Source organism: Varroa jacobsoni, unplaced genomic scaffold (genome assembly GCF_002532875.2).
Source record: "Varroa jacobsoni isolate VJ856 unplaced genomic scaffold, vjacob_1.0 contig00775, whole genome shotgun sequence".
NCBI classification, from domain to species: domain Eukaryota; kingdom Metazoa; phylum Arthropoda; class Arachnida; order Mesostigmata; family Varroidae; genus Varroa; species Varroa jacobsoni.
In genome coordinates this window covers 11,215-33,931 of record NW_019214523.1, presented here as the reverse complement: position 1 = coordinate 33,931, position 22,717 = coordinate 11,215, and the positions used below count along the sequence as shown (strand labels likewise).

The 22,717-nt window shown below is 38.3% G+C and overlaps 3 protein-coding genes across 5 annotated transcripts; 1 reads left to right on the top strand and 2 right to left on the bottom strand.

Annotated features, from left to right (window-relative positions):
- Positions 1–8,281, bottom strand: LOC111271582 (lysine-specific histone demethylase 1A). Its single transcript, XM_022852474.2, has 13 exons — positions 8,144–8,281; positions 6,061–6,402; positions 5,524–5,646; positions 4,999–5,196; positions 4,609–4,758; positions 4,218–4,378; positions 3,680–3,818; positions 3,395–3,510; positions 3,074–3,173; positions 2,390–2,767; positions 2,023–2,120; positions 1,656–1,798; positions 1–1,307 (listed from the first exon to the last, which is right to left on the bottom strand). Exons 2-13 carry the CDS (start codon positions 6,400–6,402, stop codon positions 1,159–1,161), a joined length of 2,097 nt encoding a protein of 698 aa, XP_022708209.1. The 5' UTR covers positions 8,144–8,281; the 3' UTR covers positions 1–1,158.
- Positions 8,282–10,324: 2,043 nt separating this feature from the next.
- LOC111271587 (calcium load-activated calcium channel) lies at positions 10,325–13,491 on the bottom strand. Of its 3 annotated transcripts, none has more exons than XR_002686959.2 (6): positions 13,264–13,491; positions 12,555–12,632; positions 12,106–12,286; positions 11,648–11,792; positions 11,084–11,349; positions 10,325–10,958 (listed from the first exon to the last, which is right to left on the bottom strand). XR_002686959.2 is itself a non-coding variant. In XM_022852483.2 (5 exons), the coding sequence occupies exons 1-5, from the start codon at positions 13,322–13,324 to the stop codon at positions 11,260–11,262; spliced, it is 555 nt and encodes a 184-aa protein (XP_022708218.1). In that variant the 5' UTR covers positions 13,325–13,491; the 3' UTR covers positions 10,325–11,259. The 3 variants fall into 3 exon arrangements, 1 of the variants encoding a protein (XP_022708218.1); XR_002686960.2 differs by having other exon boundaries at positions 11,145–11,349; XM_022852483.2 differs by having other exon boundaries at positions 10,325–11,349.
- A 274-nt stretch (positions 13,492–13,765) lies between these two features.
- Positions 13,766–22,608, top strand: Mccc2 (methylcrotonyl-CoA carboxylase subunit 2). The gene is made up of 13 exons (XM_022852475.2): positions 13,766–14,041; positions 14,780–14,921; positions 15,095–15,238; positions 16,936–17,105; positions 17,397–17,605; positions 17,891–18,054; positions 19,158–19,291; positions 19,442–19,559; positions 19,801–19,892; positions 20,179–20,301; positions 20,516–20,655; positions 21,519–21,567; positions 21,758–22,608. Exons 1-13 carry the CDS (start codon positions 13,898–13,900, stop codon positions 21,854–21,856), a joined length of 1,728 nt encoding a protein of 575 aa, XP_022708210.1. The 5' UTR covers positions 13,766–13,897; the 3' UTR covers positions 21,857–22,608.
- Positions 22,609–22,717: the final 109 nt, after the last annotated feature.

Below are 22,717 nucleotides of genomic sequence, written 5' to 3'. Positions count from 1 at the left end.
TGATGTTCCACTGAAAGGTATTTATTATCAATGGTACTTTTATAGTGGTTGTCACACAGACTGTATGGGGTCATATCGACTAAGATGATTTACAATTTACATACAATAACGTTACACGAGCCCTTATGTAGGGTTAAATATACCGACGCCGCATGTTTCACCTATTCAAGAAGCTCCTCGTGTTGCATTTGTTACCCATGTCTCTAAGAATCTATTTTGTAATTCGACAAAAATAATCGGTAAAAGAAAAAAAAACGACACATTTACAACCCACTTACGATATTTGAACCCTATCAAATAATACGATTTTTCTAGTGGTGCATACGATGTCAAGGATTGCACAGTCTGACTTAAAAAAATGTTCGCATTGGTTATAGACGTATAATTTTGCGTTCAATTTCCTTGAAGCTTGAAATTAGAGTACTCCTTCGTTAGGCCTTCGCCCGAATTTGTTAAACCTTCTCGCTTCGATAACGAAGGCTTTGTAACAGCACCTATGCTTTTTATAAACGCGATCTTATATTGTCTAGAAACAGGGTATAACAGGGTACTATAGTCTACTAAAGCAGGCATTTTAGGCATGCTAAATTTGTTCATAATGCTGTTTCTCTATTTTAGACTAATCTATTTCGAAGATCGATTGACGAACTTTAAAATGATCTAATTAATCACCGGCGATCCTTATAAGATCAACACGGTTGTTTAATTCGTTTGTATATGCGTAGAACGGAAAAATATTATTAAAAAAAAAGATTGAGACACCTAATAATTAAAAATCCGATGTCGCACTACACTCAACAACGTTATTGAACCATTGGACTTCTCACACAAATATGCGTTGACTCCCGCTGCTGAGCACTTACTCTCTAGATTGCAAATCCTTCATGAAAGAAACGCATGTCGTCAATTCAGCGTAGGAATTCTTATGTGTAACCAAGTGGCAAAGGTATGTGCCATCTCTACACAAAAGTAATCGACCTTTTCATTACCTACACATACGAAACGCTTACTTCCAAAAAATTTTAATTGACGTTTCTAGATCCGAACTGAATCGTTTAGGCTTGAAGGCGCCCTTGGCGACGCTATATACTGTTACAAGTGTTTGTGCTTCTGCTCGTAATATACTAACGGAATTAGCTCAATTTTGTTGGGCATCTTCTAAACGATGGGACCGTGGAAGTCATCGCAGATCCTTGCAGCCTCCCGAAGCCCACTGAGCAATGCTCCGTGCACGGTGCTGAAATATTTACGCGACGTATGCTCGCCAGCAAAATACACGCGGGCGAGCTGGGATGACGAGGCACCGCCTGTAGGCACAAGAAAAATATTATGCATTCAACAGTTTTTGGTACTGCTTCTGGCTGAGAGATAGTCTAGAGTTCTAGACGTTGTCAAGCAGAAGAACTGTGTGTTATTAGTATATTTATAGTTACAAAGCTACGAGAAATAGACACAGAAAACGTTTTTTTTTTACTGAAAATACTCAATGCTTACAGATCAGTAACTTCTGGCATTAATTATGTCAACACCTGCTTTGAGTCTTTCAGCTCTAACAAGTACTCTTGCATAATCTTCTATGTTTCGGGTTGCACGTCTGCTATTGCCGTTAGGCATTCCATTAGACTCATGCATCACCCAGATTCAATGAAGTTTACCATCAACGGATGATGAGGCAGACGATTCCTTCGAATCAGCAAGAAGTGCGCAAACTGGCTCAGCTAACTGATCGAAATCTTGTCCGCAAGCACCTTTTGCTACGTAAGAAAACGAGCCACGAGCATACGGGTCCTTACGCCATCTGTTAAACATTCAAAGCGCAAAAATAAATCAGTTCTACACATGAAACTATCGTTAATTCGCATATTTAAGGCTTGTATGATTTATCTATTTGTTGTACCAAAAGTGTAGTTTGTTACATACATCGTTATATACAATGATGTCAACAAGGAAAACATTGCTGGATCTGAGTTCCATAAAGCTATACAGATCTAAATAATAATAAATTCGTGGTAACGAACTGACCGAGTGACGACACTGTCCTTTGGTTGTGGTACATTTCCCAAGCCGTACATTCCCTTAAGGACTGCTACACATCGACCTACAATTACATCATCGTTCACCTATAAAGAAACATACAACCAACACTTATTGGTACTTTAAGAAGCGTCGCGCGACTTAACATTGTCATTCGCATTAGTTCCATTCTTATTCCATTAAGACTGAGTGTTTTGGAAGTATCTGAAGATATCCATTCAAGAATCGAGTAATTCACAATTCGTAACTAACTAATGGTACTCCTAAAAAACATTCTTTGTTATACATACAAAAGCGCAAGGAAATTTAGCAGTAGAGTAATACAATGCTGGACAGATCAAAAGCTCAACCCTACCTCTTCCATAACGTTCGCAGCCTCTCCAGACACGATGGCAAGCAGAACAGGAACTTTGGGTGAAATAGTGAAGAACGTAAATAGTTCGCCACGTGATGCAGTCGTTGAGCCAATATGACCAAAAACTGGGAGATTCGGTTCCCAGAAAATCTTGTCAAAGGCCAATAATACTTTATTTAAATTACCGTAACCCATCTTAGCGATAGCGGCTGTCTTCCATTCAGGCAGCTGCGGGACGAAATGTACAATATTGCCCTGAGATGGATCCGCTTGTTTAAGAACCCCCAGGGGAAGGGTGCACAGCACCGCGTCCCCTCTAAAGGTTTCGAGAGGGGCCGACGTACCGTTTCCTGTTGTTTTTGTCGACTGAGCCAAAATCTACAAAGACAAATAGGTTGGTCAAATTAAAATGAAGAAGTTGCGTGCAATGAGCAGAAGATCAACGATGGCTATTTCACCTACTATATAAAGTAAAATAGCGGTAGAGCAGTACGAACACATCAAGACTCTTCAGGCCTTTCTATACTGGGCCTAATGTCTGCTACATGGAGTTCTCTTTCCCCTCCATTAAAAATATATTACTTCTAGTGAAATAGCAACCAATTGAAATTTGCATCGTACTTTCGGCGCAGCGATATCCCGATACTCAGTTCTATTATCGTTATACTAGTTAGGGATACGTACCTCAACTCCATCTTTATCGTAACGGACATGCTTGACCGCTGTGCTTAAACGGATATCCAATCCTCGGGCCATTGATATAGGAATGACTGTATATCCATTTCTACGACGAAAGGCAAAAAAGCTATTATCACGGACCTTGAAACCTTCCAATGTTAATTTTACGCCTTATTACTCTATTCTTAACATTAATTCAGCCTTAGTGAAGACTGAGTGAATGTGCCAACAATAAACAAAAAAAATACTTTTGAGCTTATTTGTTGTTAGTTGATGTTAAAATAGAGATGATGTAAAATATATGTCTAGGCCATGCCACCAATCTACCGAATAATTTTATGATCTCCTTTAAATTCTTCGTCTTGATCCCAATTGCGGAGCGAAAGGTCATCGAGTGTGGCCGAATTGGCGCTCTCTAAATTCGCAAAGTGCCAGTCCAACACCTAGAAAAAGGTAAAGAGTTGTGCCACAGCCGATGAGTTTTGTCTATTTTAAATGCTATTATATGTTTAAATGATAAATATATAATAGTAATCAAGTGTTTCCATAGTATACAAAAAGTACAAGTGAAACATAATTACTACACACGATCCGCGTCGACGTGTGCATTACCTGTCTGTCTTGAGGGCTGAGATAAACGTCACTCGGAGGTTTCTTTTCAAGTTCCTCGAGTTTGCACTCCATTTGAACGCGCTGCTCATTTAGGTTCTCCCATTCTTTGACACATTGCTTCAAATCATAAATCTTACTCCTAAAAAGCATCACTATTATGAATCATTGTCTTTCGGCAATTGGTCTACATATATGTATGTATATATGCATGAATATTTCAAACGATGGCAAAGTTGGACGAATAAAATAAAGTCAGAAATATGCGTGCTGACTGTTATGTATTAAATTATAATTTTCGGACGATTTGACTATTAGCCACTAGTTACTATATTCCACGTTCAAATAATATTCTTACAGAACAAAACTTAGTGATATATGTTCCGAGTGGGATCAACCCATTTCCTATATTTTTTTTAATTTTATAAACGTTTAAAGTATTCATAAATATTTATTACATGATGTATCTACGCGATGTATTAGCTACACTAACCATTTCTTAGTTTTATGCTTGCCCGCTACACGTTACCTAAATACGCACCTAAATATAAATTCCTCATTAATAGTCCTTTGGCTTTTGGCTTCCCCAAGATCCTTCTGGGCTGCAAACATACGCGCCATATGTTCTTTCAAATTGCGCATCGCCTTTTGATTGGCCTTCATTCGTTCTTGAAGCTCAATCATGCTTTTCCAATGTTCGACCTACAAACGATCAACTTCCGCGTTATATATATATATGTATACGATATCTAATAAATCGATGCAAGATTGCTCCCTCTCTCCTTTTTTTCTAAGATGATTCGCAATATTCATACCGATGCCGTTATGCGTTGAATAAATAAACTCAAAGACGTTAACCATTCAAAAAATTTTATTTTAAGAGAGGCCGAATCATTCACCTGCTATAGACAAACGTCCTATGCGTAATCTACCTGTTTCTCTTTGACCCGTTTCTCCTGAAGCTTAATTAGCCACTCTAGTGCCTGTCCCAGAGCGACCGGTTGATTATTTACGTAATTAAAGTCGAGTTCCTTTGACAGATAGCTCGAGGCTTCCAGTAGACGTTGAAATTCCTGGTACACCTGCATGAAACAAAATATGGGATGAACAGAATGCGGCCCCCACTAATTGTAATGATGGGTAAAGGCCAACACGATCTAGCAAACTAATAAAAAAGGCAAACAAATGCCGAGCGCACAGAACATAGAAAAACACGACACGTAAGTCACTCAGCTTTTTAAAGATTCTATATCTTGAAAAAACATCGTTGCAAAGCTACAATGTTAAATTTCGGCGACTATTATTGGCAAGTTTACACGTACCCTAATGTCCTTTTCAGGTGATAGCTTGTTACCGGTAGGGTCAAATAGTTGGCAAAGGGCTTTCATGTCTTGCAAATCCATATTGGGAATTTGTTTTGCCAACACTGCGATCGGGTTGCCTAATAAACCAGTGACTACCATAGCTCCCAGCTCTCCAATGTAGTTGTTCCGTTTATAGGTGGCAATGCGGCCTCCCACCTATAAATATAAGCAACGTATTTCTCAGAATTAGTGAATATTCTAACCTGGTGTAGCTCTGTTGCCATCACTCCATTAGGCTATAACCAAATGCAAGACACCTACAGGGATCCTCCTAAGAGAAATTAATATAAACATCGGAATATGTTTGTATGAATAAGCAGTTTCTTATTAAGTTCACTACATCATTCTTTTAACAAGTAAGCGACACATACCTTACATCACTAAGTTGAGAAAACTTTGAGTTCAGTCTTGGCCGTTTAATAAAAAAATTGACAAAATATATTAGGTTTAAAGAATATTGCGAAATAATTGTTTGCTACTGACTCGATCTCTAGCCTCGAGAACGGTCACCTCGAAGCCAAAGTAGCTCAGTTGCTGTGCTGCCGTTATCCCTGAGATTCCAGCCCCGATAACTAGAATCTTCTTCTTCGTAGGCGGCGCAAGCACCTATAGCAAAACGAATAGATTCTAATTAACCGTTATTCTATGCAAACTTCAATGGCACCTGAATAATGCTATAAGAACTACACTGCCTATAAATATATCATTGTGAACACTAACATCAGTATTACATATATATTAGCCATGTCGCAAAGTGCACTAAATAAAAAAAACTTTCAAGGAACTTTCGTACCAAGTTACTGAACTTTTCCATGCCAACAAAAGCATGAAAAAACTACCGTGTGTAATGACATTAACATTGTGTCGAATCTACAACATTATTAAACAAATATTACAAATGGTTAGTTTATATGAAGCTGATATGCTGTCATAGAACAAAGGTGAGTAACATAATTCGAATGGCATTGTTTATACTAGACGGGTGCAGGAACGGGAGCACCCCTTTTTGAAAGACCATACCTTTATCCGCTCAAACACGCCGAAATTAATATAGCCTTGTCTTTGTAAATAAGCAAACATCTTCTGAGCTATCGGGCGATCCATTTGCTGTGAATAGGGCGCTTCCAGTTGTTTGATCGCATTGTCTAGCAACAGTTGATGCTTTGGATTTTCCAACCATAACTGCAGTATGCGATTTCGTACGTATAGGAGTAGCTTCGTCACTTGCGCCGTATTGGCAGATGGCCTAAGGGCATCTGTAAAAAGTGCACTCTCCTGATCGGTAAGAGACTCGAACGGCAGTCGGGATTGCAAAGCCGCATATTGTAGCGGTGGCAACTGCTCAGGTGGCGTTTCAGCCATCTATTGTCAAAAAATCAGGCATGAAACGTTTCAAACGGAAAATGTTACTTCGATTGGTGCGACGCTTTTATGTTTGTATCTACAAATGTGTGAGAGAAGGTGGGTACGGACTGCAGGATATCTCGTTGCAGATTTAAGAATTACTTACTATGATTTAAGAATTAGTTACAGAATTATTTCTGAATTAATCCAGTGTGATATTTTTTCCACTTATTTACGACAGTTACACATCTCTCCCGTAGCTTTGTAACCTTTATAATAGGCTTTTACAAGCTAAAACTACTGAGAAAAATGACGGAAAAACTACGGATGAAAAAATGTTAATAGCGGCTTAAACCGTTATTAACAAATTCGGTCATGTATTAAAAATTTGGCACCTTTGTTGTTCATAGTTAAATGGATCAGACAAGCATATTACTTGTATATTTCATTTATAGTGATAACAAACTCCTTTGTAATCAACGTGGCCGAGTAAATTTTTGATGTAAAATCAGCCATTCGGTGTCCCCATTTGTTGTGATTTGAGAAAGGGTAAGTTATAAAATTGACCCAGGGTGGCCCTCGGATGGAAACTAAAGCTCAGTACAAGACAACAAAATAAGAAACTTAAATCGTCACCTTGTATATTCCCCATAATCTTAAAAAGATAACGTAGTAACCTATTGTTATCTATGAACGGTGCAGCTTTCCCTGCCTAAGCAACTGTAACTGATGTCAGAATAATATTTATCCAATCCAAAAAAATAAAACTTACATATTTGGCCAAACGCTCTATAAATAGGCCGACATTTTACTTTTTGAGGTGTTATTGCGTTTATCTAGGAACAAATTGTATTGTATGAATATTGGCAAAAACAAAAGGCTTTGCGGTAATTTTTTAATGTAAAATAGCCCTTATCGAGTACTTGCTTGCTACCTGGAGACACCTGGCTTAAAAACTAAAAGCAAATTTTCTATATAGCACAAGTTTCCTCTTGCTAAACAGACAATACGGGCATCGAATGTCTAATTGACCTTAAGCTGGCACTGTGCACTCGCCTTGTGAGTTTAATATTTTAATTAAAATTCAACGACCGTTTTTCGTTATTGTGTCGGACGTTACACCCAACCCCCCAATATTTGCTTCATGCTACTCATGTTCTGTTTTTATAAAAGCAAAATCTAAGCATGGCCAATGTCTGTTCTGACATTTTATTGAATTACAATTGGGTGATATAACAACTCCCCGGGTGTGTGCTCTATGTTGTTTGGTCGCCAATGGTTTCCCATTAGGCATGAGCGACACCTATGCTTCATCTACTTAAAGACCTACAAAATCACTTAGAATGTAGACAAATGATAAATTCCTTTCTGACTTTGTACCTTATAATAACGTTAATTTTTTAAAGCTCAGCGGTATATATGCGCGATCATTACATCCCTATGCTTATATTTAGACAACAAGATCCAGTACGTTTTGAGACAATAAATTTGAGCACTGCATCTCTAATGGCTGTCGTCGCTGCTTTTCTATCGTTGAGTTTCACTAAATTAAATCAGAGAGCTTTAAATCAAACGCATTTATTTCAAGTTATTATGAACAAAAAATAAAGGTTGACATAGGAAATGTGCATCTATTGTCGTTGAGATACACAATAGGTTGAAACTAAACAGGGCTATGGTTCCCGCCGTTCAAAAGGCTGCTCATTGGAGAGCTTTTGCCTATGATATATCTGCTCTGCGGGCACTAGAGGTAACCTACCTTGTTATCAAAGTTCCCTTAAAGATTCTTAATGCCTCACAAGGGCGGGTAAAATCGCACAAAATTTGGTCCAAGTTCACAACTTCTACTTAATTCCCTCTTTCTGCCGGCGCTTTCTGAATGAGTGAATGAATGTTTTTGTCCAAGCGCATCATTAGCGGGCGTCTGGCCGCTAGAAGAAGAGCACAAGGCAAAAGGGTTCCAACTATGAGGAGGAGTTGGGGTGAGTTTTGGAACGCTGCAGTGCGGGCTCCGCTTACCAATGAAGACATGAAACGCGGACTAAACCATCAGCTGAATACACAAAGAAACAACTTTTACGGTTGGACGGATTCTACGAAGGGCACGTTGTGAAACCGGACATTTCGGAAGAAACTCGTTGAATTCACACACAAGCTCTTTAGCGAATGCTATCTAGAACAGCGAAAGTCCCATGTGTATACGTATATATTCCATAATCTTACTAACTTCCATTCCGTCATTTCTTGTGTCTGGTTCCATTGAAAAGAATAACATTTATTGGTTTGCAAGATACCTTAGTGAGACTTGAATTGTTCGTATGTTATTTTTTTTAGTCGCACGTGCACTTTTACGCTGTGTTTTAACAATCGCACTGTGTTTTAAGAATACCGTCTAAACCATACAATCTCTATTGTTTATTATCATGATGATCGATGGCCTGGGGACCACGTGTTGGGGAATACACTATTTTTATAGTTTACTAGTACTTTATGTGCGCGTTATTTTCTTAAATCTGCTGAATAGCGATTAACCTAGCGAAGGGAACCTTCATCTGGAGGAAAGAGACCATTACGTCGTTCGTAGTTTATGTTCAAAGTTGCGAAGTCTTGTGTGCAACGCTTGAACATGTTTCGCATTGGATTTCTTCACTGGTGTGATCCAACCGAATACATAACCAAGCCGTTGTGTTTTCATATATTTAATAATAGAATGAGCAACTCACTTTTTTACACACGGGCATAAATAACACACGCGAATACCAACTAACTTTAATTATGTGTAAAGGTACATTAAATACAACTTTCATTGTCATTCTTTGCTATCCGTAAGGGAGACAAAAGAAATAATAATTCAGAGTATAAAGCAGTGCCGATTTGTTAACTCTAAATAATGCTTTTTGCTTGATCATAAAAATAAAGAAACTTATTCAGGTCAAATAATTATTCCTACAAGGTGCAATCAAACTTAATTGTGAACGTTTTACTAAATATATATGCGTTTTGTAAAATAAAAGTGTGATTTGGTTTCCCAGGAACTCTTCCGGTAACTGTCATAGCACTATTTTGTCGTAGCCAATAGACATTAACGATTTCAGTCCAGCTTTTTTCGGGGCTCTAATAGGGACCCATTGTCGGGAATTAAGTATATTCTAACTGATCGCTCAATTTTTAGATGATAAAAAATAGGACTTATTTCAAATACTATAATCCTTAGACATTTATTCAACGTGGATTTGACGAGTTTAATGGCAGATTGATAAATACAAGTGCATTTAAAGCTTAATTCACTCTAGAATGTGGCCATCGAGGAACCAAAAGCGAATGAGAACAAAAAACACATAACAGTGAAGGATTTGGATCGACTTGTGTCCTACGAAAATAACCTAAATGCATGTAAGACATCGCACCATTACTTGTCACTCACTTCTGACATTTATTATTACAAAGTATTATTTAAAACAATTAAAAAAACTTGGTCATCCGTTACAGTGATGCGAAGTTCATTATTCTATCTGTTTTCCTGGAATCCAAAAGGTTCATGGATAAGCGTACAGCGGCATTTAAAGCTGAATTTTGACAGGGTATCAAAGCTATATAATATGTATCGATGGATATTCAAATTATAACCATCTTATGGGAATTATTTTCCCTGTAACAAACTAAGTCGGACTAATGACCCGGCAGGTTTTTAAGGTTGTTAAAGGCATTATGCTGAATATTTTGGACATGCGTACGACTTTTGACTTTTGTTCTTTAGTAATAAATAGGAATTAGACCATCAAACAATATTTCGGCGCGACTTCATCGGCGAGACAATATCCTCACTTACGTGTTTTTGAAATGTCACCCTTCTGAATCGCTCATGTGCTAAATAACTCCTAGATCTTACACATTCAACATTACCAAGGTTGCAGTATCAATAAATTAGAGAATACACAACTTTTAAGTCGAGTTTGTTTAGATATATTTTTATTTACTTTTTGTTATCCAACGCATCTTGGCATTTAGCATTGGTATCTAAGATACTTAAATATTATCGCCGCTTTAGGTGCGCGTGTTATTGGGCGGTTTACAATTTGTTGCTGCTGCAGACCAAGCTCTGCTCAACGTTGAAGATAACGGCATCTTACACTAAAAGCTATTTTCTCATAACGCTCACTAAGAAAGACATTAGTAATATAGAAAATCCAGCCATATCCTAAATTCCTTATGAATTTAGAATAAAAAAAAGGCAGGCTTAAATATAGAGTCTTCTTGTTCTGTTAACGTATGATTAGCTTAAGGATATACAGGGGGTGAGAACAGAAATTCTAATAAAGAATATTAGATGAGTACCTGGCTTATACCGGCATTTTCTACAAATGATTAAGGCCTTTCACCCGCCCACCTCACTGGATGTTGGTGGATGCGATGATCAACGTAATGATGGACAACAGACTATCGTAATATTCCATACACTGCAAGAGGATTCTTAGATATTGCTGTGACAGCGACATCGATTTTTTTTAATTGTCCATTTATTGATCGTGTCATCGTTTGTACAGACCTCTCCTTCGTTGCATTTATAGAGTAGCCTAAAGGAGGGAAAGAAGAAGGGAGTGATAATGACCTGCTTCTTTCATCTATGAGACTAGCTCAACAGAGTAACAATAAATACTGAGCTGTTAACATCTGTAGTAACAACTCCAAGGATACGAACCTTTGACATGCGTTACATCTACGTAAGCACTCTGCTTGAATATACCGGGCGCTATATATACCTTCCGTGGCCAATGCTCTCTTTGCTGCGATAAAGCAAGTGCGATCGTTCGTGGGTCGAAGGGATGTTTTGTAAAGGCAGATTGTTTGGTTTTCTAACTGAATTGATCAGATTGATTATCGCATATGAGGAGGTGGCGCAAACATTGTACCGCTTTGCTTGGACACCGCGCGTGATGGTGTAAAACCAAGGACTTTCTGAACGTTCTGAAAAATCAAATGTTTGAACAATGCGACAATCACGGATTGGCTTCGTTGTTAGATTTGAGACGCAAAGATAAACAAAATAAGCGTAGTTCTACCAAAATGTTAGATCAGATAAATTCTACCACTAATCAGGGATAAATTTCTATAGAAAAGTCGAAGATAATCAGGCATGATAGTTGAAAAAAGGCTCTTGATGCATCTTAATTTTTTTTTAGAAAATTTGTAATACTTGAACTATTATTTTGTAACTCAGATTCTGCCCGCAAATTATACGGCCTAGGAAGGAAATTCGACTTACCTGTCGAATTGACATTGTACAAAGGATGTAAAGGAAGATGAAGGAACAGTCAGTGAAATCGTCACCTGCCAAATTTCGATGACTCAAACCCTGGAACCAAGAGAGCGGTACAAACGGAAGTTTCGCCACAACCCGACCGTCGAAACTTTAGCAAATGGCAATGAAAAACACCGTTAGACACTGGTCAGATGATAGTATAAAACGCCATCCCTATCTCATAGGTACTGAAACGTCATGAGCCACTTCTAATGGGGGATCGTAATCTATGCGCAAACATAACTTCGCTGTACACCCTGCTTTACATTAAGAGTTAAGAATCGTAAAGTTCGCTGTAATTAAAAGAAATATTGCTTACTACGTAGAAGAGCAGACCCAACAAGCGTCATAGTATTAGAAAGAGCTGTAAAAAAAAATTGATATTGCTATTTATAGGCTATACTTATATTGAACCAACTTACATTGAGTTGAAACATGACAAAAGAGCGGTGAAAGCAATCCCAATTGCAAACATCGACTTCATCTTTACTAGGCTGAGATCACGGTTGTTGACACGAAGACGTTCTTCCTCTCGCTCGAGACGCTTCTTCTGGGCCTTGTCTACGTCAGACACTCCGGCACCGATTTCTTTTTTCTTCTCAACTAAACGAAAAACAGTTTTTTTTTTCGAACAATTTGCTTAAACGAGTATGCAAATATACACAGCTCTCAGCATGTCATGAATACAGATAGAACGCACAATATCTATCTGTATCTCTAAGCTCGTCACAAAGAGATAAAATACAACAGAATCACACTTACGAACAGCTTTCAATAAAACACTTTTGCCTTTGTATTAAAAACGACATCAGCGAAAGAATGTTCCGACGAAGCACATTTAGAACTAAGAAAAATCATATCCACATCTTACTTTTTTTGCTTTGTTTTTCTACCTCGGCCTTCAGACGTTGGTATTTTTCTGTCCGGTAAACCATGAGCCATGTTAAGCCTGAAACAGCAAGGAAATATAGCAGCGAAGTGAGATGACACAATAAATAAACGAAATATTTCAATGAATAACACAGACCTTTGAATCAATTCATTACACAGATATGCTTGTAAATGCTTTACCCAGAGATTGCTCAGTTACCGAACCAAAATAATGGGTTTTATGATTAAATGTTACCGAATGAAGATAATAAGGATGTACCAATTGCTCGTTAGTCGCAATTCTCGCTTAAGTGGTTATTAGGCAGATACTAAATGAGCGCCCACCTGCGCACACATGAAATATATCTACAGAAGTAACTAAAACGTTGTATATATTGTTGAAACGGTGCATTGTGTTTATTCTAATGGAAATACGTTACTGTTTGTATGTATCATTTTCCTAAATTTTTTTAGTAGAAAGGGCCTGTACGTTCAGCCTTTAAAATAATGCTCCCATAATGTACGGAAGTAGAAATTGCTGTTAATAGAAATTACTGTACTTTCACTATCTACTATCAAGTAGAGGTTCAACTGCACTATTCGAAACTTAGCAAACTATGTTGTGTCGAATTATAATGACTAAGTCAGAAGGACAAAGATAAAAAGGGCCTTCCGATTGGCATGAAGAACTTCTTAGACTCGAAACGAACCTTCTCCAACAAATGCTGTGAACAAAGATATTAGAACTATCACAAGAGAATCTTGCCACATTTTCTCACTGTAAACGCCTGCCTGTTCTTAGCAGTTTTACTTTATTCTCGAAGTACTCCCCCGGCTTTCTTGTTGCTTCCAGCGCAGCTTTAACCGACTAATTCTTGTGAAGTGTCGAACACGTGATCTTTCCTCGTACCGCTGAATGGACAAATGATCTTGCTGGCTACGCTGGGCGCTGGGCATATCTGTCAGGGAATCGCCCTATGGTATCGTCTGCCGAGCTGGTTGTGTACTCACCCAGCTCACCAAATTTGAACACCGAGAAAAAATAAAACTGGGTTTTGATTGCACATGTGCTTATAGGAAACTTCGTTAATTTTGTTATCTCTGTTGTCAACATTATGTTTATATTTTTTTGATATATATCTAAATGCCAGGACATTTATGTACGGATTGTTGATGTCGCTTGTGATTACACTGGACCTTTTGGACATTGCGCAGGCGCCGTACAATTTCTGTCGCCGTTTCGTCTGTGTGTCTATCCAGCTGTATTTATCTCTGTTAATAGAAGACACAGGTTGCATTAGATCAAAGAGATATAATCTGATTGGTTCAAGGGAGAACCATACAATGCTATACTGTAAAATGATAGCGCTTCGTGAGGTTATGTTTCGAACTCGTCTGATGACACGAGCTCTTACAGGATTTTCAAGTGAGTGGAAGGTTGTGGGTTCGAATCCGAACCGCGCCAGCGCCGAGTTCGAGGAGAATCAGGTGAGCGCGATCAAAGAGCATATGGTTCAAAGGGCATTTAATGTGCGCAGAAATATATTATTAAACATGTCAATGACGCTATATTTAAGCGAAATCTCCATTAATTTATATATATATATATATATATATATACATTACTGAAACTGATATTTGTCAAGCAACGATATACTTGTGCTATTATAACTTTAGCAACCGACCGTTCAACTAACTCAATTTCAGTTGAGGCATTAAAAATGTTGAAAAAAAAAAGCTTCAAATAAGCGTTTTCATTAAACAGAAGGGCATTTCTAGTTATAAAAAAAAAAAAAGATTCTTGGAACTTACTGCTTTTGAGACGTTTGTAGCTTTAAATGGGCCTGTACATATGTAAGGAATAAATAAGCCAGTATGTAAAGAAACTGCTTTTACTGTTCATATGGGCCCCATGCTACTCAGGACATAGATCTATTTCAAACTGATCGTTAGACCTCTTGGATCGTTTTCACCGTTTCTGAGATCGTTCTCTTTGTAGCTCAAATTTGATATATCCAAAGATGTTTTCAAATCTATCTATATTAAAGCACGAAGACACTTCATTTTTTGAAGATTCGTATATCAATCAACAAGTAATATGCTGACTTACCTAGCGTCCAGACTTATATCTCCTATGTTTAGAGACTCCGTAGTTCAATGACAAATATATTAAAGTGAAAATAATACGAAAGGTACAGTAAGTCCCGTTGCTCACTTTAATTGCAGAATGCCATGCGCAAACTGGTATCAGAGCTGCGCAATAACGTTCGCATTATCTGTGAGGGCGGGGGCATTAAAGCCCGTGCAAGACACGAGTCTAAAGGAAAACTTCTTGTCAGACAGAGGATAAACACGCTCCTCGATCCGGGTCAGTACCAATAATCATGTTGAAAGAGGAGCTTAAAATGATTTCACTCTTGAATGTCATACATTTCATTCAGTCTTGTATTTCCACGGAAATCAAGTTATTAATAACCAAAGGAGCGGTTCCTATATTCAGAAAAATGAGTCACAGGCTTCTCATTTCGTCCTCATTTTTAGGCTCATTTTTCCTCGAATTGTCCCAGTTTGCAGCATGGGACATGTACGGCGAAGACAGAATTACGGGCGGCGGCCTCGTTACTGGAATCGGACGAGTGTCGGGAAGGCAGGTGATGATTGTCGCTAACGACGCTACCGTTAAAGGTGTAAAACCAGAATAAGACTGAACGCTAATTTTTTTGTGCTTATTTTTGTACTGTTGTTATTATTATTATCATTTACGATAATACTAGTTGCAGCGTTGGGGACGTCCCCATTCTAAACTGCGTACTTTTATTCATCAGTTTAGCAGGCATGTTTAATGAAGTAATAAAGTCTTAGCATGTCTGAGAGCATCACGTTCGCTAGGGCAACCGCGAACTTTGATGGACATTATTTGCCGACCGGCATTATGAAACAACTTGCTTGGCTGACTAGATACAGTTGCCTTTTCACAGGTCGTCTTGCAATCATGAAGGCGTTTGCTCGTAGCTGTACGCAATACCTTATTTCGCAAGTAGTTCGTTCTGATCTGGCAACATTTTGTAAAAAAGGGCTTTGGGTAATTCTCGGTCACACAACAATGGCTTCAACAGAGCGTGTCGGTATTTACTATGCTAGGCGATAGCGACGTGAACAATGTGGCCCGTATCGTATTGTTTTTGGTTGGTTTTTGTTTTTTTGTACGTTTGCTTTGGTCAAACTTCATTGTCTTCTTCGGTTTTCCCCAAGCTTAGCATTTCACGAAAGCACGTGGCCTGCAAAAGTTATCCCAGCAGTACCCTTTCTACGTAGCTCTCCGATAGTCTTTGCCAGTGTTACTTTGGCGCCTCTTATATCCACTACTTAGAGGGGTCGCTACAAAGTTAGCCGCTACACTATCGGTCACCGAGGCTATTGGAGTGACACAATGCACTACTCGAATCAAGTTTCTTGTGTTTGGAATCTGACTCTTGCTTCACAGCAGAAGCGTTACTTCGCATAGCCTATGGCCTCTGCTTTTACTCTATAATAAAGGATAGCTCCTAAGGTTTTCCTCTAGTTTTAAGGGGAGATGTCTGTTCCTTTGAATTCTTATCAACTTGGCTTCGCTTTCACTCTGCCTGTCTTAGGTGCGGCCTTGGGGACACGTTGCTAGATGGATATGCGCTTGCGCAGCAGTGGGGTTCGCCTAGGGTTCGAATCCGTTGTTGTCCGTTCCTATCATTGCTGTAAGCCCATTGACGTCTTTAGTTGTAGGTTTCATGCTCAAAAATGCAGGTCGATACCACAGAGACTCATTCTCTTAGCTCAGAATTAATTTAATGTGCGCTTGACCCACCGAGTTTATTCTGCTAAGGCGGGAAATGGAATGATATCGATTCGAATAATATTTTAGAATAGCATTGTACTCTCACACGTCAGTCCTTTAGCAACACATCAGGGTTATACTGTCAACTCTGCTGGAGAATTAAAAAAAAGGTGCCCAATACAGCAAATTGTTGATAATGATGAAAATAAACTAGCGGACCTCTCAAGGGAGTTGCTTGCATACCAGTTTTAAGTGCAAAGGTTATTTGGAACATATATGAGGTAACGTTATTTATATTTTGAGTAGATGGAAGTGCCATATTTTTTCATGTTGGGCTTGAGGGTAATTTGAATGCTTTTAGCAACTCATTTACTGAGTGCAATTTTTGTTTTATACTTTCTTCATTACCAGATGTTTATTAGAGAGAACTTTTAAAGCTTTTCTATATCACAAAATCAATATTAGACATATTCTACTTCGGAGTGCATTGAAATAAGGACACTTTTCTTTTTACTTATCCAGTTCACAATTTAACCTAACAAATAGATATTATCTTCTCTGTACAACGTAGGAGGGACGTATTATCCTGAAGGAGTTAAAAAACATTTACGAGCACAACAAATCGCTCGAGAGTCATGCCTTCCTTGCATTTACCTCGTGGACTCGGGAGGAGCTTTTTTGCCTAAGCAAGCTGAAGTATTTCCGGATGCTACTCACTTTGGAAGGATATTCTATAACCAGGTCAGAATCATAGTGATCGGATATGTAATAGATTCTAGAATTCTAACTGTCAGCTTCTTAAATGCTGAATCCTTTATGTTTTCTTTTCGGTCAAGTCTTTTATGGCACCATGGTTTTAGCCAGGTTTGCCATAACTACAAATATAAATAAAACTGTATATTGACTTAATCGTCTAAAAACAAGAGCATTACCACATTACAATGTTCAGTTGTAAAGAGTGGTCTAAGAACATTGCAACTAGATGATCTTGAACAGCTTGCTGATGTGTATTAATCGAAAGTGCCATTTCAGTCGACAATGTCAGCTGACGGCGTTGCGCAGATAGCCGTTGTCCTGGGTTCCTGTACAGCCGGAGGTGCATATGTGCCTGCGATGAGCGACGAAGCCGTCATCGTGAAGCGACAAGGAACCATTTTTCTAGGAGGTCCACCACTGGTAAAGGCTGCCACTGGGGAGGACATCTCTGCGGAAGACCTTGGAGGTGCCGATTTACATTGCAGGTGTTTAGCAATCACAGACAGAACAAATGACTTTATCGTGTTTGTTTCTATAGTTGGTCACTACCGCATTTCTACTTCAAAGTATCTCAGTGCGAAAAAAAAAAAAGCATTTTGCCAATTCGATATAATTGGCAAATGGGGTAACAGCACTAAATAACGACAAACATTTTTGAAGCAAGCATGCCTTATCGCGAAAGATCGGAATTAATCACATAGCAGGTACTAGCCTAAGAGGAACGTCTGATTTATAGAACATTTAGGACGTTTTTTGTGTTCTACTTTTAGACAGAGCGGCGTGACAGATCATTATGCTTTGGACGATACACACGCCTTGCATATAACCCGTCAACTCGTTGCTGATCTTGGACAAACTCCCAGTGAGTCTTTAGACTTCAGTGGAGGTGCGGCTGAGCCTGTCTTCGACGTGAACGATCTCTTCGGAATTGTGGGTCTGTCATTTTAGTCAATCGCATTGACGCGATGTATTCACATTGTGTTCTTTAGAAAATCATGGCAGTTTTTGCTCATTGCTTCCATTTGTTTATGGCCAAGTGACGTACATCGTTAGAAGCCTGAATGACTATTCTGAGCGTCTAGGTTCGGTCTTGCATTGCTTAAAATGGCTAATCTTAATGTAAAACTAGGTGTGTCAAAACTCGCTTTCGAAACTACAGTACCTCACATATCCCAAAGTTTAGGACTTGAACGTGAACTACGGCAGCATTACAAGGACAATGATTTGTTCTGATTTTTTTATCTAGATCACAAGATTTCGCCTTTGTTTCATGTTTTAAAGACATGTCAAGTGGTAAAAAACCTATTTCGTATTTTTAAAGAGTTAAAGAACAACGATTCAGCCGAGGATATTTATTATTAAGAGATATGAGCTCATTTCGTCTTCCAAAGGTAGTTGAATGCTAGTCGAGTTCAGAAAATCAAGGCAAGGTTATTCTTTAGATCGAAAATGTGGCTTTTACAGGCCACATTTCTCAGCTATAGAATCCTTATCTTACAATAAAGTCCTGCCCTTAATAACAGAAAGCTAATGAGCATTGAAAATGTTGTTAATTACCGCCTAACACCCATTCCTAAAGCACCAATTAAAAACAAAGCTTTGTAACTTAAATAAAGCTATGGCAATAGGCTTAAATAGCATGGTATATAATTAATAATAGTAATAATAATAAGAAGCTGTCAGTTTCACAACAAGATCAACATAGTGAGAAACGCAGGATGTAGAACCTGCCGGTTTTATCCGAATGGCACTTTCGATGCGTTTACGACGTTTCTTTTTTTAATATTCAGTCTCATTTCACTATCGATACACATATTGCCAAGACATAATTAGCTGTTAGGCCTGTGTCGATACGAATATCTTATAAAATAACACGTTTGTGGATATTTTTAGAATAACACTTTCTCATGATTTATATTACGCAATGGTTTATTTCTCTATTATCTTTGCTATATGATAATGCGACGATGGCTTCCGTAGTGTTTAGTACAACATTTCGAATAATACGTTTTTCTTACGTGTTTGTTTCATTTTCAGGATCAAATTTGATGAAAACGTATGACGTTCGAGAAGTGATTTCGCGCGTTTTTGATGGTTCCGAGTTTCACGAATTTAAACAACTATATGGAGAGACACTTGTTACTGGATTTGCTAAACTTTACGGACAAACGGTAAGAAAAAAAATATATATAGTTGACAAGCATTTTCTGTAATGGTGTGTTTGATGTGTATGTGGGGGACGGGTAGGTCATGGAACCCCATACTATTTTCTCCGACGTTCTAGTGCGGCTAGTAGATTTCATCACAAGCTTGTTTTTCAGGTGGGGATATTGGCTAACAACGGTGTTCTTTTCCCAGACAGCGCGGTCAAGGGAGCTCATTTCATCGAATTGTGCTCGCAACGAAGTATCCCTCTTATCTTTCTGCAGAATATTACAGGTAAAGAATAATGTTTACTTGAATCGCTGAGGTTGTCTGTGGCGCCGTACAGTGTTACGGGTTAGCGGCTATGGCGCGCTATTGACACACCTTTTGTGTTTTATGAAAACTGCATTATTTGTGATTTCGATAATTAAACACTAAAAATATTTTGAAATTGACGCTTGTTAAATCCGACACTGCTGATTATAACTATAATAAACTATGTAAAAGTAAACTAGATTAGCGAGACGCTCTACAGGTTTTATGGTGGGACGAGATGCTGAAGCGGGAGGAATTGCCAAGCATGGAGCCAAACTCGTAACGGCTGTGTCCTGCGCACGCGTTCCCAAGGTAACCTTAAGTAAGAGTTGAACCGAACAACTGAGCACCGGTAAAAAGTTTAAGAAAGCCATAAACTTTCACTTTTGATTAGTCTCTATTATAAGTATTTACGTTATTAGGTATGTGAAGCGTGTCAAAATAGTTAATGACCGTCAATGTATCATCTTTTTGTGTCTGCTAATTAGATTGGTTTATAATAAATAAAACTGTTTGAATACACTTTTCTTTTCGTTTCGTTTAATATAGTATAAATGTAGAATTTACAAGGGTCTGTTGTATTACGCCTTCGCTTTAGCTAACGGTCCTCATTGGAGGATCGTACGGCGCAGGTAACTACGGGATGTGTGGTCGCGCCTACGAACCTCGCTTCCTTTATATGTGGCCAAACGCACGTATCTCCGTCATGGGTGGGGAACAGGTAAGGACACAAATGTATGTGTCATAATTTAAGTGTAAAGCGTGCATAGTGTAAATCAAAGTCAATGCAAAAAACCTTTGATGCTAAAATATAATATCTACAGAAATCGGACCACCGTAACTATTAAATATACAGTTGTATAATAAATGAAAAACTACTCGCAGAGGATAATCGAACAAACAATGGCTTAAGCTTCGTTCACGCTCTATTGCAGGCTGCCGGCGTATTGGCCCAAGTTCAGAAAGATATCCGCCTACGGGAAGGCAAGCCCGCTATGAGTGCCGAAGAGGAGGCCGCTATCAAGAAACCTATAATTGAAAAATACGAATTCGAAGGGAACCCATACTACTCGAGGTAAATCACACTTTCAGTAAATTATTCTAACTAGGTTCAACGCTCTCGAAATCCGGCCACCTTCTTATGAATCGTTTCTAAGCGAAGCAAGCACCTTAACAGTTTTTCTTCTACGTGTTAGAAGTCACGGTCACGTTTATTCGATATAACATTTATTCGCCACATCGATTGAGGATTTAAACCATTTATTAATCGTTTTCAGAATATTCCTTCTTTAATCAGCAAGTATCTTTTTAATAAGAACCGTGCGTCGAGCGATATTGGTAGATGTAAACTGGTTGAAGTGTTGCTCGTATGCGCTACAAACAAAACATTGGACTTTATTTTTGGGTCGTAGCAGATCAAAGGCTCTAAGAAGTCAAAAAAATCAAACTGAAAAAAGCGTACAAAAACACGCAAGGAATTTTCCATGACGACCCAATCAATAATCAATTGATATTTCGCTCTTTGAAACGGCCGTTAATTTCTATATAATAAAAATCCAGGCACATTTATTTTTCGGGCCATTTCGATTAATTTTCAGGTCCTTAATTTAAAATGTATCAAGGATTTACCTCCTGGAGATCCTTTCCGAATTTTTCAGAAATCACAAGATCTAACCATGAATTAAACTCTATATTTGTGGAAAAAAGGAAGTTTATAATCACGGTAGAAATTCATCGGACGTAAACACATCACATGACAGCCGTTCTTCGCTTAACCAATAAGTTTCTCCTTGTATTAGGTACAGTCCACCAAATTTATTTTTGTACGAACTTACTTGTCTTACCTTGTGTATAAGTGAATTCATTGCAAGCCATTTCTTGTATTTTTGACGTATCGAAGCTGCAAGCAAACTGTCTAATATTGAAGCTTCGTTTCAGCGCTCGTCTGTGGGATGATGGAGTGATTGATCCGTGCGATACCCGAAAGGTATGCGACAGACTGAGCAAATAAAATATAATCGTTGACATTGGTACTGTAGTACTGCTACCATAGCAACTTACTTGCTAATCAGCCGTTCACGGGTTCAATCAATATGCATTGATTCAACAAAATATAGAACCGTCTCAATCTTGTCCAGCAAAAGGCAATACAAACGTCTCTCTTTGAATTATTTCAGGTACTTGGCCTATCGCTAAATGCGGCTTTAAACAAGGAGAGGGTCCGAGAAATGGAGCTGGTGCAAAATAAAAGCCGTTTTGGAGTTTTCCGAATGTAAAACTAGTCGCGTGCTTTCGATGCTGCTATATGTGAGACGAATAGGTCCGTCGAAGCTTAAAGCGATTGACATATACGTGCATTAGGGGGAATATGTACATAGTAATTAACGTTTTTAATTTTAGCGAATGCGACTAGTCCAATACGTTATTTGGGGCAAAGACGTAATGCGTTGTATGAGTCTCGACCAATATCTTTGCACAAGTCCACTATTATTCAATGCTAGTGAATTAGCAAATGAGACTTAAAACCAGCCCAAACCGCTGTACGGTGAGTGCTATTGGAAATAAAAATTCTCGATCTTTATATTCTTCCTGGCCGTCTATTTTGAAAATTTCATTCTATCTGGTTATCATCATCATCGTCATCGTGATCTGAAGTAAACTCATGAAGAGCTGCCAGGTTCCTTGATTTGGGTTTTGTCAAATTTCTGCATCCGAATACTACTGCACCATAATTGCCATCCACGTTAATGTCATATTTACCCGTGATTTGTCAATGAACACTGTGCTTTTTTAGAAGATGCAACTCAAAAATAGAAAGTCTACGAGAAATGTTACTAAAAATGGTTTATTTATAGACTTCTAAAAATTGTAATACAAGAAAAATATAAGTGGAATTCCTTCAATTACTATTTTATGCGAAGCGACAACTTTGTTTGCTAACAGATATAAAAGAAGTTAATGTGTGGGTGAGAGTAAAATTTAATAGATTGTAGTCATTAAAACTAATAAACTGTAAGCTTGCAAAGGGTATTTATCGTTTTCTATTGAGCAAGAATGGTAAACTGGATCATGCTCTTCATCATGATCGAACGTTTTACATTGATATAGGGTATTAATATTTCTAACCTAGACAATCC

Excerpts from the sequence above, each read along its gene's own strand:
- LOC111271582 (XM_022852474.2), bottom strand. The coding sequence starts at position 6,402 with ATGGCTGAAACGCCACCTGAGCAGTTGCCACCGCTACAATATGCGGCT. Across the intron at positions 5,197-5,523 it reads TTCTCGAGGCTAGAGATCGA|GTGGGAGGCCGCATTGCCAC; the intron begins GTCAGTAGCAAA and ends TTATATTTATAG. Across the intron at positions 2,768-3,073 it reads ACGATAAAGATGGAGTTGAG|ATTTTGGCTCAGTCGACAAA; the intron begins GTACGTATCCCT and ends TTGTCTTTGTAG.
- LOC111271587 (XM_022852483.2), bottom strand. The coding sequence starts at position 13,324 with ATGTGGCAAGATTCTCTTGTGATAGTTCTAATATCTTTGTTCACAGCA. Across the intron at positions 11,793-12,105 it reads TTGTCATGTTTCAACTCAAT|TTTCGACGGTCGGGTTGTGG; the intron begins GTAAGTTGGTTC and ends CATTTGCTAAAG. Across the intron at positions 11,350-11,647 it reads GTACAATGTCAATTCGACAG|AACGTTCAGAAAGTCCTTGG; the intron begins GTAAGTCGAATT and ends TTGATTTTTCAG.
- Mccc2 (XM_022852475.2), top strand. The coding sequence starts at position 13,898 with ATGCTATACTGTAAAATGATAGCGCTTCGTGAGGTTATGTTTCGAACT. Across the intron at positions 14,922-15,094 it reads AAACACGCTCCTCGATCCGG|GCTCATTTTTCCTCGAATTG; the intron begins GTCAGTACCAAT and ends CCTCATTTTTAG. Across the intron at positions 19,893-20,178 it reads CCTGCGCACGCGTTCCCAAG|CTAACGGTCCTCATTGGAGG; the intron begins GTAACCTTAAGT and ends CCTTCGCTTTAG.